Source organism: Fukomys damarensis, unplaced genomic scaffold (assembly GCF_012274545.1).
Source record: "Fukomys damarensis isolate Sample0158 unplaced genomic scaffold, DMR_v1.0_HiC HiC_scaffold_23, whole genome shotgun sequence".
NCBI classification, from domain to species: Eukaryota; Metazoa; Chordata; class Mammalia; order Rodentia; family Bathyergidae; genus Fukomys; species Fukomys damarensis.
In genome coordinates this window covers 46,767,575-46,785,820 of record NW_022900935.1, presented here as the reverse complement: position 1 = coordinate 46,785,820, position 18,246 = coordinate 46,767,575, and the positions used below count along the sequence as shown (strand labels likewise).

The 18,246-nt window shown below is 44.0% G+C and overlaps 1 protein-coding gene across 5 annotated transcripts in view; it reads left to right on the top strand.

Moving 5' to 3' along the window:
* The window catches only part of Tom1l2 (target of myb1 like 2 membrane trafficking protein), a 113,223-nt gene that overhangs the window by 43,368 nt on the left and 51,609 nt on the right, over window positions 1–18,246 (top strand). For all 5 annotated transcript variants that reach the window (XM_010637423.3, XM_010637422.3, XM_033767526.1 and 2 more), the window contains exon 2: window positions 15,744–15,828. In XM_010637423.3, the coding sequence (XP_010635725.1) occupies window positions 15,744–15,828 (85 nt within the window). The remainder of the gene's footprint in view (window positions 1–15,743; window positions 15,829–18,246) is intronic.

The following is an 18,246-nucleotide window of genomic DNA, read 5'->3' as shown; positions in this document are numbered from 1 at the left end:
GTTCTCTTCTGCTTTTTTTTGGATATAGGATCAAACTTGGAACCTTGCACTTGCGAGGCAAGTGTGGCGTCACTGAACTAAATCCCAGCCCTCTCTTCTGCTTTTTAAAGTGTATTAACAGTGACAGTTGAAATTCCTAGGACAGTAGTTGTATCTGACTGGGGCCAGGGGTTGGATGGAGAAGGAACTTGTTGGAAATGTGTGCAGAATTGTGTGTGTGTGTGTGTGTGTGTGTGTGTGTGTGCTTTTCTGAAAAGGTTCTTTTCTGACCAGATTCTCAAAGGGAGTATATTCTTCCTTTAACGTCTTATCCAAGTAGAGTTGAGAATCACTGCTCTGAAAAATGAATTTCTTCCTGACATTCTGGAATATCCATATCAAACCACTACCTCCAAAGCTTGATGCTTAAAGCAGCTGTAAGCAGAGGGATGGAGAGGCATGCAGATAAGTGGTTAAGAACCAGGGGAGGCAGCACATGAAAACCATGGCACTGGCTATGCTGCCACCAGCAGAAGCCCTTTAAATTCAAGGGCAGTCTCATGTCTGGATGGGTAGTACTTGTCCTCCCAGCCCAGAGCTGGCCAGCATCCACTGGTCAGACTCTACTCATGCTTTCACCCACATACTCTTCACTTATGTTCCAGTCACAGACTGCAAAGACCTGCTGTCTGAGCTGTACTTGGGGAGTATATTCAGACTCGGTATTAAGAGCCATAGCAATGAAACGTATTACAAGCTTGTGAACAAAATGAGGTTTTGCTTTGTGAGCTAGCAAGGATCTAGATAGGAAGTCCATTTGATTTTGTTTTGCCTTTCTGGCTTCAGAAATCCACAGTAGCAACAGCACTTTGTGAATCCGAAATGGAAGCTTTGTTCTCTGATAATCACTGAGGAATGCCTTTCCTGAATGGTTACTGTGGGCATGAATAGCTCTAAAGAATAGAAAGCAAAACAAAACAAAACAAAGAAACGTAAGTCAGAGATGGCAGCTATTTATGTTCTATTTTGTTAGACAAACTGAATACCTACTGTGTGCTAGAATTCATGCTCTGTCAGGGAAGGCAGGTCCAAGAGGAGTCATTATACAGGCAATAGTGAGCAAGCCAGGGCTGCGGGATCCCAGAAGAGCACAATTAATTCAGCTGGTGTGTTGTGTGTGCACGTAGGAGGGCGGTCTGGGAGGAAGCAGCCGAGCTGAGTGTTAAAGGGAGGACACAGCTTCTGTGTTCTCTTCTGACCCTTTCTATTGTGTGAGCAGGCATTTTTACCTTGTGGTGATTAGTATGCACATAATATTTTATGCTGTCTGTGTTCTACTTAGTATTCCTTTACCGATTTCCACTTAGCAACTAGGCTGAAGTATTTATCATTTTTAAAAGCCACGTAGCGATTTTGCCCTATTGATGTACCCTCGTTGCTTAGGCATCCTCTATTTGTTGAGAACAGAGGGGTTTTTCTCAATTATGTGTCTTCTTCGTAGTTAGTTCTCCCCCTCCCACTTGCTTATTTCCTTAAGGGTGCATGGCTAGGTCAAATTAGAAATGGTTTTATGCCTTTTTCTACTGATTTTTTTTATTATTGTGGAAAATTTCAAACATACAAAAAGAAAAACACTAGTATAATGAGTCCCTCTGTACTTATCATTGAGCTTCAACATTTGTCAATTCATGGCTGGTTTTGATTGTTGTTTTGTGGTGCTAGGGATGCAACTCAAAGCCTAGTGCATGCTGGGCAGGCACTCTGTCTACCACTGAGCTACACCCCCACGCCACCATAATTCTTAATATCATAAAATATCTAGTCATCCAACCGAAAGTTGAAGATTTCCCAGTATTTTCTGAATTCTGAGGTCAAATGGCTATTTGCTTCAGTTTTGTTTTGTTTGTTTTTGAGACAAGGTTTTGCTATGTATTCCAGGCTGGCCATGTAGCCCAAACTGTCCTCAAATTTGTAGCACTCCTCCTGCCTCAGCCTCAGCCTCTTGAGTGCTGGGATTATAGGGATAGACCACCACGCCCAGCTTTCCAGCATGTTTTTAAGGAAAATTTCACTGACCTATCAGGCCAAGGTGAATGATTCTTTATCAAGAAGGGCTCTATCCTCCTATAGGTCCGGTTCCAAGAGAGTAGTGGAGGGAGAGAGGTACTGCTCCCAGAACAGCTGTCTGCCCATTACTCATCTGGTAAACATGGCTGTGCCACCTTATCCACAGACTAGCCTGACTTGGCACTATGTGGGAGAAAACAGTCTCAGGCCCATCCCTTTGGACTCCACCCCACTGAAGAACGCAATGACATACTATTGTTTTTTTCAGGGCTAAAGAAATTAAATACTGTGTTTCTTTTTCAACAATAAAAATTCCAAAAAGCTAGGCAAATACTTATTTCATGATGGATTTTGGTCATCTTATTTGCATTTTTCCCTTGGCAAAGCTTTGTTTTGTATTATTCAAGGTGACCCAGTTAGAACTACTGTTTAAAGTCATGTTGTCACTAATAAATTACACAACCTATGTGTGATAAATCTGTTAACTCTGAATATTGTACTGGAGTACAGGCTTGTGTGGGCTTTCTTCATATTTAAATATGGGAACATTTTAATGTAATCTCTCCTGTTTGTTCTCAGTGTTGACATTCCTGATTTTTTGGTGTTGATGGATAGCAATTTCCCAGATGATTCAGAACCCTTTTGTGTTTGTCTTTGGAATGTTAATCACATGTGCACTGTATATTATGTGTGCATATTCCCTTCCCCATGCCAGTCTGGACTAGCTCTCATTTTGGGCTTCCTTGACTGGCAGGGTACCCTGGGTAACTCCTCTTGGGACAAGGGAGACTTAACATAAAGTTCCCATCAGGATAAAATGCTTTTTGAGAGATACTGAGGTTTGAGGGCTTTTATTCTAGAGAAAATAGTCAATGGCTTTAATAAAAAGGTTTGTTTCTGTTCAGGCCAGCCTTGTTCCTGTGCCTCACTTTTTTTTGGAGGAAGAATTAAATTACTGGCTTTTCATTTTGTTTATGAGTTTGCCATTTTATTTCTTGGTCTTTTGCAGTATAACATCCCTTTTCTCTCTTTTTATAACAATAATAACAGAAATATTTTGAAAACATTTGCCTCTAAGCCATACAATTCAACACATTGACTATTTTCACTTTTTTCCATTTTCTTCTGGGCATTGTCTATATGTATTCGTCCTCTTCCTCCTTACAATTTTGTCTTGTTTTCTTTACTCCATTACAAAGCATTTCTATCTCATTTTCATAATTATTACTTATAATGGCTGTATGATACTAAGTCAATATACCATAATTAATCATCACTTTTCTATTTTATAATTGAGAAGTTTTAAGAATTTTATTTATTTATTTTTTAAAATAGTATCTCACTATTTTTTTCTGGCTGGATTCAAACTTGCTCCTCCAGCCTCAACTTCGTATCAACATTTTAAAATGTAATTCATATACCATGTAATTCACCCACTTAAAATGTACAGTTTAGCTAGATGTGGAGGCACATTCTGTAACCTCAGCATTCTGGAAAGCTGAGGCAGGAGGATTGCAAGTTTGAGTCTAGCCTGGGTAATTTGTCAACTTAGTGAGAACCTGTCCTTTTTTTTTTTTTAATGGGAGATCAAACTCAGGACCTTGCACTTGTAAGGCAGACGGCAGAATCACTGAGCTAAATCCCTAGCAAGACTGTGTGAAATGAAAAAGGGGCTAGGGATGTAGTTAAGTGTGAAGGCTCCATGTTGAATTCCCAATTCCACTGGGGATTTAGTTCAGTGGTTCCTTTGCTTGCCTTGCAAATGTAAGGACCTGAGTTTGATCCTCAGTACCAAAAAAACCCAACCAACAGAAGCACTCCCAATTCTACACACACATACAAAGTATAAAATTCGATGATTTTTAGTATATTCACAACCCTTACCGCAATCAATTAGAACATTTTCAATATTCCATATTCATTGGTAGTTACTCCCCCATTTCCTCCAACTCTCCCAATCCTGGGCAATCACTAATCTACTCTCTGTCTCTGTATCTCTACCTATTCTGGATATTTCATATAAATGATATCATATAATACGTGGTGTTTTTCCACTTAAAAATGTGGTAAAATGTATATAACATTTATCATTTTGAGCATTAGATATTGTCTTAGTTACTTTTCTCATGGCTGAGGCAAAACACCAGATACCCAAAATTAAAGGGGGAAAGGTTTATTTCAGCTCACAGTTTATAGAGGTTTCAGTTCATAGTTGGCTGGCTCCAGGACAGGTTGGCATGGCAGAGGGGCATCACAGAGGAGAAACAGTGCATGGTAGGCGGAATGCATCAGAGAAGTAAAGTAGCAACTACCAGCATCAAAGACAGCAGCCCTCTTTCTGTCTCATATATTCTGTCCAGGCTACATGCCCTTAGGGCGGGTAGCACTCACACCTAGGGTAGTAGGCCTTCCTATTATCCATACCCAGAACTATGCCATACCAATCAGTGGACTAATTTAGTAATCACACACCCTTCATCACACACGTAATCCCAGCATCACAAACTCTAGATCCAGCCACCTCTGTAAGGCCCCATCTGTGACCATGTGGTGCTTTGGGGGGCCATCTAGACACAAACCATAACACATATGTTCACATTCTTGTGCAAATATCATGAACATCCATCTCCAGAACTCTTTAATCTTCTCCAACTCATAACTCTCCATTGTTCTCTCCCCTAGTCCATGGCAGTCACCAGTCTACTTTCAGTCTTTGTGAGTATGCTAGCAACCTCTTTTTTGTGGATTCACACAGTGTCAATTTGTAGCTAATTTATTTTACTTAGCATAATGTCCTCCAGGTTCAGCCATGTTGTAGCACAAATCAGAATTACATTCCTTTCTACTGCTGAATAATAGCCCATTGTATGTATTTGAAGTTTTTTTTGGGGGGGGTGGGGATCAACTGGGGCCCTTTTGCTTTTGAGGGAGGCTGCAGAACCACTGAGCCAAACCCCCAGCCCTAGCCCATTGTATGTATACACCACATTTTGTTTATATACCCATCAGTTGATAGACATTTGGGTTTACATATTTTGGTTACTATGAAAATGCAGCTATGAACATTCATTAGCATTTTTTATGGATGTGTTTTTGTTTCTCTTGAGTGTATACCTATGAATAGGATTTCAGAGTTGTTTGTGGCTTTTTTTTTTTCTGGTACCAAGGATCGAACTCAGACCCTTGCGCTGGCAAGGCAGGTAGTGAAACCACTGAGCTAAACCCCTGGCCCCCTGTATGTGGCTTTTTTAAAAAGCATATTTCTTTACACTAAGAGTCTTGAGATTATTAAGTCAAAGGTGTAGAGCTTTTTATGAGCCCATAAATATGTACAATTTTTATGTATCAGTTAAAAATAAATAGAAAAAACCCTTTTATGGCATGTCCATTGATGCCTACTGCCCAATTTGTTTTTCTCAAGTGTTTTAAAATGTATTATACCTTCAAAAATGTGATGTTCTGGTTTCATTGTAACTTTCTCAGCAGTGGGTACTATTCTGTTCAAGGTACATGTTAATATTTAAATGTAAAATTTACTTTTACTGTTTTGACATGGGTGTTTTGGGTTATTGGCTCCTGTTCTTTTGAAGATTAACTTTCTGGATGAAAATCACTTGAACTAATATTTGAGTCTTACTTGGATAGATTGCTTTTGTGTGTGTGTTTGGTACTGGGAATTGAACTCAAGACCTTGTGATTGCCAGGCAGACACAGCGACACTGAGCCACATCCCCAGCCTGGATAGGTTGCTTTTGACTGCTGCCCACAAATGCCTTTGAATACTATAGGTACTGTGATGATAGCAAGGAAAGTGTTTCTCTTTACCCATTCTGAAGAGCAGCTCTTGCAGGAGTTAGTCAAAGAGCTCTGGCTCTAATGAGCATAGCAGGTACGAGCCCTGGGGAACTTTTGGAAGTCTTTTTCCAGGCTTGGAATTTTATAATCATTCTTTGAGGCTGAAAGGAGACCTTCTCTTTCAGTTCTGTTCATCATGTTGCCTTTGGTCCTAGGCTGGCCTCATGGACTGGTTGCCAACAGAATGTACAGTCAAGGTCTTCTCTGCCCACAGCTCAGCAAGGAGATAGGATGGCCACCTCTCCCTTCTATCTTGGGGCAGAAAGCCCTGGAGATTATCATCCTTCCCTTCTGCATTCCCCTCCTGAATTTCATATTTGTCAAGATCCGGCCCACAAACCTTAAGAACTGTAGTTCATAGGGGTAGGGGTGGGGCTAGCTGGTAGATCATGTGTCCAGCATGTGTGGGGCCCTGCGTTTGATCCCCAGTACCACAAAAAACAAAACAAAAAGAGAATTTATACATGAACATTCATAACAGCATTATTTGTAATATCCAAAAAGTAAATATATATCTATCTGATGAAATATTTTGGGCTAGGGATATAAGTGGTAGAGCATTTGCCTAGCTTGCTCCAGACCCTGCATTAGATCCCCAGCACTACACACATAAATTGTGGTTCATATTTATTGCACCCCTACTATGTTCCATGTTACCTATTTCACATCATACATTAGTGGGTCATTTAATCTTACTACATGCTATGAGGAGGTGTGACTATTATGCCTACCCATCTTATGGGTGACCAGACTGAGTTAGTGAGTGTAAGAAACGTGCCCTAGATCACAGAGGGCGAGGGAACCTACCCCCAGTCTTATGAGATTAAAAAACAAGTCCTTAACCAATGGGCTATCCTGTCTCCTTTCTTCTGAGCAGTTGTAGTGACATACAGCCCCCACTGTTCCCAGAGTGATGATCTGTCACAAATACTCCCGTAGAAAATCCCTACAGAAAAGCCCCACATTGGTCCATGGCTCAGTAGTACCACGCCTGCCTCGCAAGCACAAAGTCCTGAGTTCTATACCCAGCACCAAAACAAAACAAAACAGAAAAAAACCCACATTAAAAAAAGGAAAGGACTCTCCCATGCTTGTCTCTCAGTACTTACCTTCACCACAGCCCTAGCCCTTGCAAGCGATTCATAAGGCTTCAATCCTCCCTCTCCTCTGGGGTGCTGATCCTCCCTCTTACCAGGCCCTTCCCTTCACTTTCCGAGGCCCATCCCCTTCCCTCTTCACCATCATTGATTCCTTATCTGTTGGCCTGCTAGATTTAGTTTTTGCTGATACTTATATTGGGCCCTAGCTGTATACCATACTTGCAGGTCTCTGGCCTACTGAGGTTTTTTTTCTTTTCCGTACCAGGGATTGAACTCAGGACCTTGTGTTTGCGAGGCAAGCGCAGTACCACTGAGCCAAATCCCTGAGCTTCTTGAGGGCAGGGGCTCCATCTTGTTTATTTCTGTCACGGCCTAACATAGTGCGTGGCAGAAAGAGAACTCTCAGTTCAAGTTGTTTGTTGTGTGGTGCTGGGATGGAATCTAGGGCTTTAAGCAGGCTGGGCCAGTACTGCACCACTGAGCCACATCCTCACCCCTTCAGTTCAAGTTGTTGACTGTTCTGAACTGGGAAGTCTTTGAATGGCCTTATACATTCTCCTTCCGCAAGGAAAGGTATTAGCATCTCCCTTCAGGGGCATCTCCAGAATCAGGAAAAGCAAAATGCTCAGACATATCTTGTGTCTTCTCACAGAGAGCTGGTGACCACTGTGGGCAAGTGGGTAAGGGGCACAGCCTGGGGGAGGTGCTCTGGGGAAGAAAAAGTTGGCAGTAAAGCAGCCTGCACAAAAAAGAGAAGCAGGAAGATGTGGCCTGTGGATGGCCTGGAGCTTATCCACTCTGCTTAAGCAGCAGCTCCAACCTGAGCACCAGGTCCCAGAAGACCTTTTATCTTTCTAGTCAACTGGCCCCTCTGCCTGACAAGTGAGAGCAGACTGCTAGGCTGGACAAGGGCTGGCCCTCTGCTCCTGCAGGGGCCCCTCCTTCCTACCTCACTTCTCTGTCCTAGCCTTCCACCAACCTCCTCGTGCTCCTCACTCATTTACTCCACACCGAGACATTCCATTAAGTACAAAGAAGAGAATACATCAAACCAGCAGCTCTGCTTCTAGAGAACACACCCCAGATGCATTTTAAATCTGTGGATTCCCCTTAAGGGAATTCCAGTTAAAAAAGAACTTGGGTCAGCAGCCTCAGGCCTGTGTGGCTAACAAGCTGCTGTTTTCTCTGTTGTTTGGCAGGCCTGAAGGACTCTTTGTTTGGGGTGGGGGAGGATGTGGTACCCTAATGAGGCCAGGGTGTGGAGTCCTGGCTCACACAGAGCTGCCTTCAGAACCTAGCTCTCCCTGCAGGAGAGTAAGTGATGAGTTTGTGGGTTTGTTGGCCTTTAAAGAAAGCAGGACATTATAAAGTGGGGGGGGCACTAACCTTGGCATCTGGATTGGATTCTTGACACAAAAGGGACATTGGAGAAAACCTGAAGAAATTCATCTTAACATTTGTAGTTCAGCTAATGGTACTATACTAATTAATGTTCTTTTTTCTTTTTTTTTAAGTTTTGACATGTTCAGTAGTCATGCAAACTGCTAACATGAGAGGAAAGTAGGAAAGAGTATAAGGGAACTATCTGTACTATCTTTTGCAGCTTTTCATTAAATCTAAAATTGCTCCAAAGTAAAAAGCTTATTCATAAAAATAGGACAAAGGAACAAAGCTGATGCAAGGTCTGATATAACTTGATCCTTTCACCAGCCTGCTCTTTTACGCTTCTTAGATGGTGGTCTTTTGCCTTCACTTGCAAAATTCAGAGAGGTAGAAGCATGCAGAACCTCTGGACCAATCTACTGCAGGATCCATTGTCTTCTTTGTCCCCACTGCTGTCTGTTAGGGGACAGGTCTACTAGGGAGAGATGGTTTGCGTGGTTGGGAGTACCGCTCCCTCCTGGCTGTGCTCTGTGGGGCTATTCACCTACTAGGCTTCATTTACTTAACCAGTGAGAAACAAGAGAACCTTGCTGGAGCCCAGAGGGAGGGTCAAAAGAGCTAATGTACGTAAAGGACCTGGCCTAGATACCTAGGGATTTAGTTCAGTAGTGGTGTTTGCCTAGCTTGTACCAGGCCCTGGGTTCCATCCCTAGCAAGCAGAGTGAGGAAAAATTGTATAGAACAAAAGTTGTGTGCTTGGTAAACAGTAGTTTTCATTTTCCCTTCTGTTTGAAAGGGATGAGCATGCTCATTCCTCGAAGACCTGAGATCTGCAATTCAGCAGTGGGCAAGAAGCTGCTGTGGGAAGTAGTGGCAACACTGCGCTCCCTCCTCTCCTATGCTCTGCTTCCTGAGGGCCAGGAAGTGTGACCCTTTACTACTAGTGCACACTTGACTTACAAACTCATCTCATTCCTGAGGGCTGGTTGTAACTCAAGTTGTTCAGTTAAAGGCTCAGGCTCCTCCACAAAACCTTCAAAGTCTCTCTCCTGTATTCAGGCACACCTCAGTGTCTTTAGACTTTAGCTGAGGATTTCTTAATTAACCCCATACAGGAAAAGATGTTGTAATGTTCCTTCCAGAACTCTTTAAGGGTTAAATCTGTATCTGAGACCATCTGGAAGCACTAGCTGCAGGCATTTGGGTCATAACTCAAGATTTTGTTTGTAAGTTAAAGCTGAAATTCTGGTTGTAACCCAAGTTGTTTGTATGTCAGACTGTTGTAACTTAGGGGTCCACTGTAGCTCTCTAGGAGGTTTTTACCAGGGATCGAACTCAGGACCTTACACTTGGGAGGCAGGTGTGGTGCCACTGAGCTACATCCTGGGCCCCTCAGGGAATTTTAACATTTAGATTCTTAAGGAATTTGTGTTGTTGCTGCTTCTTACAAGTAAGCTAAGTTAAATTTGGGGGCTTCATTCCAGAAGGGGAGCCCCTGTGGCCTCCAGACACAAGCTCAGGAACATCAAAATTCTAAAGGTGGGAGACATTCTTGAGCTCAAGGGGCATCGAATCTGGTGGGTTTTAGCTTGTGCATGGCTGTTTACCTGTAGGTGGCAGTGGTGACACAGGAATGCTGAAGGAGGGGCACAGAGGGTAGGGTAATGGTAGAGAGCGTGCCTTTCAGACAATCAGCAATAATAAAAGTAACAGCCATGACCCTGGCTTCTGGAGGAGTGGCATTCTGGTTTAGGAGCTCTGTCAGGTATTCTCTGTTATTTAGTTTACTCTCAGGCAACTGTGTGAGAGAAGTCTATTATTGGTTGTTACAGTGTGGGAAAGGCCTGGAGAGGTCAGGTGACTGCCTGGAGGGTACATAATGCAGTACAGTACCATACGGTACATACAGTATAGTACATTAATTGACAGAAATCAAATTCACCCAAGTTTGAGTTCACATCCCCTGCCCATAGCCTCCATTACAATACACAAATGATATGCATTATTCATTTCTAAACTGTCCAGTGCCTGTCACCCAGGGCCTCTGAAGGGCTCACAGTCATAATTTCGCTTCTCAAGAGTCCTGGAAACCTAAGATCAGGCCTCTAGAGGATATCTTCATATTCTAGCAGCTTCAAGTTTAGGTAGGGGCCAAGAACGTACTCATGGCTAATAGCCAGTAAGATGGAAGAACCTCTCAGAACAGTGTCAGAGTGGTCTGCAAAGCTCTGCCACTGCATGGACTGCATGTGCCTTCAGGTGCTATAGCCCATCAGAGGGTATTTCATAGGGTATAGGCAGGAGCCTCTGTGGAAAGGACATGGGAGAGTTAAGTATGAACTGATAGCCTGGAGTGGAGGCCTCCAGACTAGAGAAGTCTGAGCTGATTTCCTCAGGTGTACAGAGTCCTTTGGATCCTCATGCGTTCCCTGTCTCCAAAAACCAAAAAGACACTATCAAGATAGTGAAGGGCCAGAGATGTAGCTCAGTGGTGCTGCACCTGCCTGGTGAGTGCAAGATCCTGAGTTCGATCCCTGGTACTGCAAAAAGAAAAAAGACAGTGAAAAGACAATCCACAGAATGAGAAAAAATATTTATGAAACATTTGTAAGGGATTAATATTCAGAACATATAAAAAGAACTCCTATATTTCAATGGCAATGAAAATTACCCAATTAAAATAATAGGCAAAGGATTTTAATAGCTGTTACTCTAAAGAAGATGTACAGATGGTCAGTAAACGCATGAAATGATGTTCAGTATCACAAATCTTTAAGAAAACACACATGAAAACCACAGTGAGATGCCACTTCACATCTGGTAGGCCAGAATTATGTAATTTAATTAATTTGATGGTACCAATATTTGATCTCAGGTCTGGTTGTCTCTCTCTTTTTTTTTTAAGTTTTTTTTTTTTGGACAGGGTTTTGCTCTAATTCAGGCTGTCCTTGAGCTCATTATATAGCCCAGGTTGGCTTCAAACTTGCAGTGATCCTCCTGCCTCAGCCTCCCCAAGTGCTAGGATTACAGGTGTGCACCACCACATCTAGCATGGTTGTCTCTAAAGTCTGGGCATTTGCATGATACTGTTCCATGTGTTTGCAGAGCTTGAGTACATATGTGAAGTTGATTATCTTTGATTTCTGAAACTGCCCCACCCTAATTCTATCCATGAGAGGGATCCCATCATCACCATTTTAACAATAGCCTTATACAACTCACACTTCCACCAATACTCAAATGATTAAATAAATGACCTCTGTATAAGCTGGAAGTGTCCTTGTTCTGCTGGATGCAGTTACTGCATGCTTTTTATATAACACACTAGCATTCACACATCCAAACAAAGCTGTGCTTAGAAGCAGTGACAACACACTCCAAGAATATAGCTGTTGCTCAAAATGTGTGCAGCAGCCTTTAATCTGCATTTAAAAAAGAGCTTCAGTGCTTTAATTATCACTTTTTTTTAACCAAAAGAATCATTCCCCATATTTTCTACCCATTTTATTCATCACACATGGCACTCATAGACCTCTGGCCACCATCACAAAATAAACCCACCCACAAACGGTGAGACTGTACCCTCTGATGAATGAGATGCAAGGCAGTGGATTGCACAGGGGGCTGGAAAGACTCCTGAGATTTGGGATGATCTTAGTTAAAAGTCCTTAGATGGTACCAATCCAGCAGGTACAGATGCAGGATTTGATCCCTGTCTACAAGATAAGGAAAGGTGGAGAGAGCACTTCAGCAACCTTTAAGAAGCAGATGGGTCCCAGATGACACCCTACCCTGCCCAAGTAACGCTCTGGAAGCAGCAGGCCTGGACCTCAAGGGAAATCAGAGCCATGCAGGTGAGAGTAGACAGTGTTCTAAGCAACAAGGCTGGAAAGAGTAGGGGCAGGGGCAGGCATTCAGTAAGAGGGGTGCAAGGTACCAGTTTGGAGTAGAAAAGAAAAGATTTGAGAGCAGAGGTTCCTAGAAGGTTGAGGGGGGCAGGCCCTGAGTAGCCCCTGGAACAAGAGTGCTCGGTGGCCAGGGGCTTTTTATCCAGAGCCAGGATAAATGCCTCTGGATAAAAAGCCCCATCGGTCGGTGTGGAGGCCTCAGCATGAAATGGCTTGTGCCTTCAGCCCCTGCTCTTCCTACCACACCTGGCTGTCTCTGAACATCCCTCCTTTCCAAAGTTCCTTCAGAAGAGGTGATTCACTAGCCAGGTCACACACAGTACAAGGTGTGTCTGCTGCCATAACCCCGGCAGGCTTCCCAGTAGGAGGCTCATCCTAAGACCAGAGTCCTGCCTGCAGGCCTGCTCTTAGGACCCTTTTAGGCCAGCAAGGGGAGAGGCCAGCTGGTCAGGGGCCATCAAGTGCTAGTCATCATCTCCTTCACAGAATTCAGGCTGTAACATACTGAGATTGCTCTTTGGTAGGACCCCAAGGGACACAGTCTTGGGAGGCTTAATAGAGGAAATATTAAATCAATGAAACCTCATTTCCAAGTTCAGTTTAGCAGCAGAATCCATTAACCTTATATTCACCCTCTCCCTTCCTCTAATAATACCAGCAAGGGGTTCAAAGGCATGATAACTTATCCTCAGGGTCAGTGCATTCTATTCAATTACTGGGGTTCTGAGTTTTCAAGCAAAAAGACATATACTCATTTTGATTATAAGAAACCAACCCAAAAAGAACACTTCTTTCTTTTCATTTTGCTGGAAATGCCACACAAACAAAACTGGATATTGGGCTGTGCTAAGATAGACAAGGGAAGAAGGGCTGGCAGAGCAGCGCAAATCAGTTCTTATTTTGCTCTTCATAAAAGAATTTCCAGCAAATGGGAACAAGTTTTTATCTGATTGCCCCTGGAACTGAGGCCACTCACTGTGGGCTCCCTTACACGCTTTAGTCCCTAGGCCAGAGGAAAGCAAAGTTCAATCTCATTTTTTTTATCATCCAAATTGTCACATTCTAAAATAAAACCTGGTACAATAACAGAAACACAGTTTTCCAGGGAGCAGTGGAGCAAGTCATTCCCACCAGCTAGCTGTCTGGGATGGATAAAGATGAAGACACCAGTGATGCTGGTTGTGAAATGCTGAGCCCTTTGGTAATGTGCTAATAGCCAGAACTGGGCTGGGCCGGTCAGGGCAGGGATATTCAGTTACAGCGCCCATTAAACCTTCAGTGCAAGAGTAGCATATCCTGATGTGGTTGCCATGGCATTTCTTTTCCATTCAGAAAAGGCCATCTCCTGCCTCGTACAGGACAAGGGTCAGAATGCCCCGAAGCCTTGACTCTGACAGAAGCCTTGACTCTGACAGCGGTGGTAGTACTCTCTCACAGTATTCTCAGCAAAGTTTTGCTCCCCAGCCACCTCTCCCATGCAGTCTGAAACCTAAGGCAGTCCTGGTGGGAGGAGCGTCACAGTCCAGTCCGTTGGTTTCTTGGCTGCTGCTTTCTATACTTTGATGTTAAACATAGTGACTTCAGAAGCAGACAGCACCAGAAAGCAAATTAGGGCTGGTTTTAAACGTTTTGCATTCAGCAAACATCCTTTTGGTGGGTGGAGAAGAAAACAGCCCCGTTATCTACCTCCCCAACAATCAGGTATAGGTGGAAGCCCAGGGATACCAGCACACATGCATGGCATTCCAGGATGTTCCACACCAGGTGTGGAAAAAGAGGAAAAGGGTTTTGATGGGTAGGGAGCTCATGAGAGAATGAGCTGATAATAAGAAATGAACGTTCTGGATTATTACCTGCTAGTGAGGCACATTGACCTCTACAAAGAAAAAGGTGGAAAGAAAAATCAATTCCATCATTCTACACAGAACCATTGCCTTTTGCCTCAGATTCCTAGCAACACTTTGTGATGTTAATTGCAGTTGCTCCCACTTCCACTGGAGAGACAAGAGAATGCATTTCTTACCCTTGCTCTTTATAGGACATTCTTTTCTGTAACTGTCCCCACCCTTCCTCATCCTCCTTAAAAGGAAAATAACAGGGCTGAAAAAAGTACAAGGGCACACGAAGTGAAGTACCATCTGACTAGCCCCCAGACTACTCCAAGACAGTTCTTTCTACATCTTCATGGCAAAGTAAAAACCACATAGTCCATTGCCATTTACTCAAGGTTGATAGATGCCCATGATGTGACATCCAGCATCCTCAGAGCTGGGAAGAGGTTGGGACCCTGCTTCCATGAGTCCATGTAATGGGTGAGGCAGACAGGCAGGCAGTCACAAGATAGTCCAGCCTGGGCTGTAGCAATCCACCTTAGATATTCTGATACTTGTACCCTGGTACCAAGTTGTTGCAGAGGAAATGAATGTCATCCAACCACACTGTGATAATGATGTATGCGAAATCTCATTGAGATCCTGATTTTAATTTTTTGAGGGCCCAGTATACTATTTTCCATAGGGCTGTGCTTTTTTACACTTCCAACAACAGTGCAGAAAAATTCCCTTTCTTCAAATCTTCACTATCATTTATTGTTTGTGGTACTGAGTATTGAACCCAGGACCTTCACACTAAGCTACAGCCACAACCCTTTTTATTTTCTTTTCTTTTTTGGGACAGGGTCGCACTAAATTGCTGAGTTACCAGACTGGCCTTGAATTCACAGCAATACTCTTGTCTCAGTCTTCCCAGCACTGGAATTACAGGCATGCACCACTATGCCCACGTTTTTTTTTTGTTTTTGTTTTTTTTTTTGTTTTCTTTTTGAGACAGGGTCTCACGAAGTTGTTCAGGCTGGCCAACTTGCAAATTTGTAGTCTTTATGCCTTGGCTTCCTGAGAAAGTGGGATTACATGTGTGCACTGTCACTCTTGGCTAAAGTTGATTTTTAATAATTATAGCAGCAAATACCTTCAGAGGACCATCTGAATGTGAGGCTATATTCTGAATGTTTTATATAATTAATCCATTTAATGTTCCTTACAATGCTATGGGGTAGTTAACTGTAGTTTTCACTCAATTGGCACCTAAAATTTAAGTCATTTTGCCAAGGCCACATAACTAAAAATGGGTGGAGCCTGATTCAAACCCTGTGGTTTGGTCCATAGTCTGTAGGCTCATAAACTTAGCATTCTTACATGTTGGGTGGCTGTGATGGCTCAAGCCTATGGCACGCTTTCCAGTCTGGCATTGGAGAATAACAGCCTACAATAGGATGTTGGCCCACAGCTCTTCCCTGGGTGTTCTCCTGTGAGAGCACAACCCCTAGATAAGCTCTGTTGGCTCAGCCCATCTGTTCGTGCAGAGAATATAGTGGTTTGGGTCACTTCCCATTTCTTGCGAGGGCCCCTTGTTTCAGAAGAAATGCAAACCAATTTTCTCTCTGATTTTACAGAAAAAGCAACAGATGGCTCCTTGCAGAGTGAAGACTGGACATTGAACATGGAGATCTGTGACATCATCAATGAGACAGAGGAAGGGTATGTGCCCTACCACCCTGCTTCTGGGAAGCTCTCTTGGCTCTAGGGGCAGTCAAAACCTGTCAGGACTCAAGGGTGACAGGTTTGACTTTTTCTTTTGAGTTTGTCCACTCTGACATTTAATAAACTGTTACTCTTAATGATTTGTCCTCTTTCTGTCCATCTCTCCCCCTCTCCCCCAGAAGCAGTCTTGAGTTGAAGCAATGACAACCTCTTTTAACCATATGCCTTGAATCACAGGTGGAGAGGCTGCTTGGTTACCTGGCCCACAGTGGTCATTCATTTCAGCAGCCAGATTGTTACCTCTTCCCACCACTCCCCGCTTGTTCCTGTCTCCCCTTAGTAGACATGGGGCTGTCTTTGCCCTGGTTTTCTGGAGAAGACCCCAGGAGTAGGGGTACTGCAGTGCACATGGAGGGAGGGCCAAGTCACACAAGGCAGGGTGTGAGAAAGGGGCACATGGCTCAAAGCAGTTGGGTTGGTTGGTTTGTTAGCTTACCCCCCTTGAATTCTGCCCTACTGATTTGTTATTATGGTCATCGTTTTCTATGTCCTCTTCTATATTATAGCTTTACTGTCTTCATACTTCTTCCAAACTAGTCTATATTTAGCACCCTGCTCACACCATAAACACTATTTACTGTCACTGTGCCCTCTTCAACCCAAGGAGTGAAGAACACAGCCGAGGCCCAGACACTGTCACTCACTAGCCTTGCTGCATACGAAGTGACTGCCTTGTGCCAGGCCCTGTTTTATGTATGGAGCGAGACAGATGCCCTTCCCCTCTGGAAGATGCGAGGAGAAACTTTGGCAGAGGAAGCTATTCAGTTCATAGAGGCTTGGTAGCAAAGAAAGACAAGAAGGGGCTGAGGTCCCTATATCTCCTTGCAAGAGTACACCCTCAATGACCCAACTTCCTTTCACTAGGCCCCACCTCCTAGGTAGGCCCCTACCTCCCAGGACTACCACAGGCTGGGGCCAAGCCTTTAAAACATGGACCTTTGGGGAACATTCATCATCCTAACTAGGCTACATATATGGATTTGCTGTTTATCTTTTAACATGTTCATGACAGGACTATAATTTGTATGTCTTGCTGCCAGACAGCCCTGAACCACTGGTGGTACAAGCTGCCCCATGATGGACTGTCATGGATATACCATCAGTGGTTCAAGCCAGCAGGAATGGGTTATTGACTTCCATTGCCCATGGTTGTCATCATCACTTTGGTCTGTGGTGTCAGTTACCTAGCCAGTGCTAGGAAATGATCTCTGTGGCTTCATGTCCTGATCCTGTCTGCCATTCTCTGAACACTTGCCCTAGGCCAAGCCCGGTGCCCAGCCCTAGATTGCATCATCACACACACACACAAAAGCCATGTAAGGTAGGGGCAGCCTGTTCTAGTGGTAAAGAAACTGAGGCCCAAAGTGGTTTAGTTGTTTGCCAAAGACTTCACAGTGTAGTAGAAAGAGAACATGCAGGATTCAAGTCCAGGCTCACCTGGCTCCAGCCACCAAAGCTCTGTCTGCACTTCTTGTATTTGTCTGTGGGAGGCTGTGGGCACAGATTGGTGAACCACTCACAGTCCTCTCCCGGGGCTTTCTGCAGTGTTCAGGTCTGGGGTCACTCCCTTCATGAGGAGGGCTGACACCAAGGCCTGTGTGACCATCCCACACTAAGCCATGAGTGTCTGGCTGAATAACCCACCCTGTTTACCAGGCCTCACCCCAGCCCTGCCTAATTAGGGCATGCACATATGGATTTGAGAATTGCTCCTCAAGTGATTCTGGTCTTCTTCTCTGATGAGGATCCACTGACCTGGACCGTTTTCATGACTATCTCTGACATTTCCCAGATCACTGAATCTTTGTATATGCTGCAGCCTCTGAACTGGAGGGGGAACTGGTAAATGCAGTAGAGCAAGATAATTGCTAAGGCAGTGAGGTTTGTGGAGGACGGGCAGCTGTGTCCTGCAGAGAAGGGTGGGGATGAGAAAGCTACTTAGAAAAGCAGCAGAAAAACAAAGAGGTTTCAAGGCCATGGACACCAGTGGAGAACTTGCTATGACTAGAAAAAGGGGGCTCTCTGGAGTCTGGGATGGGAAGGTGTTGGAAGAGGTTGTAGGGGCAGGAACATGAGGCCCTGGAGACTGCCCCTTAGGACCCGCTTTTCCACTGAGAGCTGCCACAGTTTGGTGCCTCACACATGCCACATATCCTCACAATCCTTCTTGCCTGTTCAATCTTGGCCCACACTCAACATCTCTGCCCTGTTTGGGTTCCAACTCCAACTGCCTAATCTGTGGCAGCTCCTTGAAACTTTGCAGTTCCTCTGACTTCACTCTGCTCCTCTCTGAAGCTCCTCCCCGGGGACAGAAATAAATACATGCTCTTGTGGTCCTGCAGCATGGGGATGTTT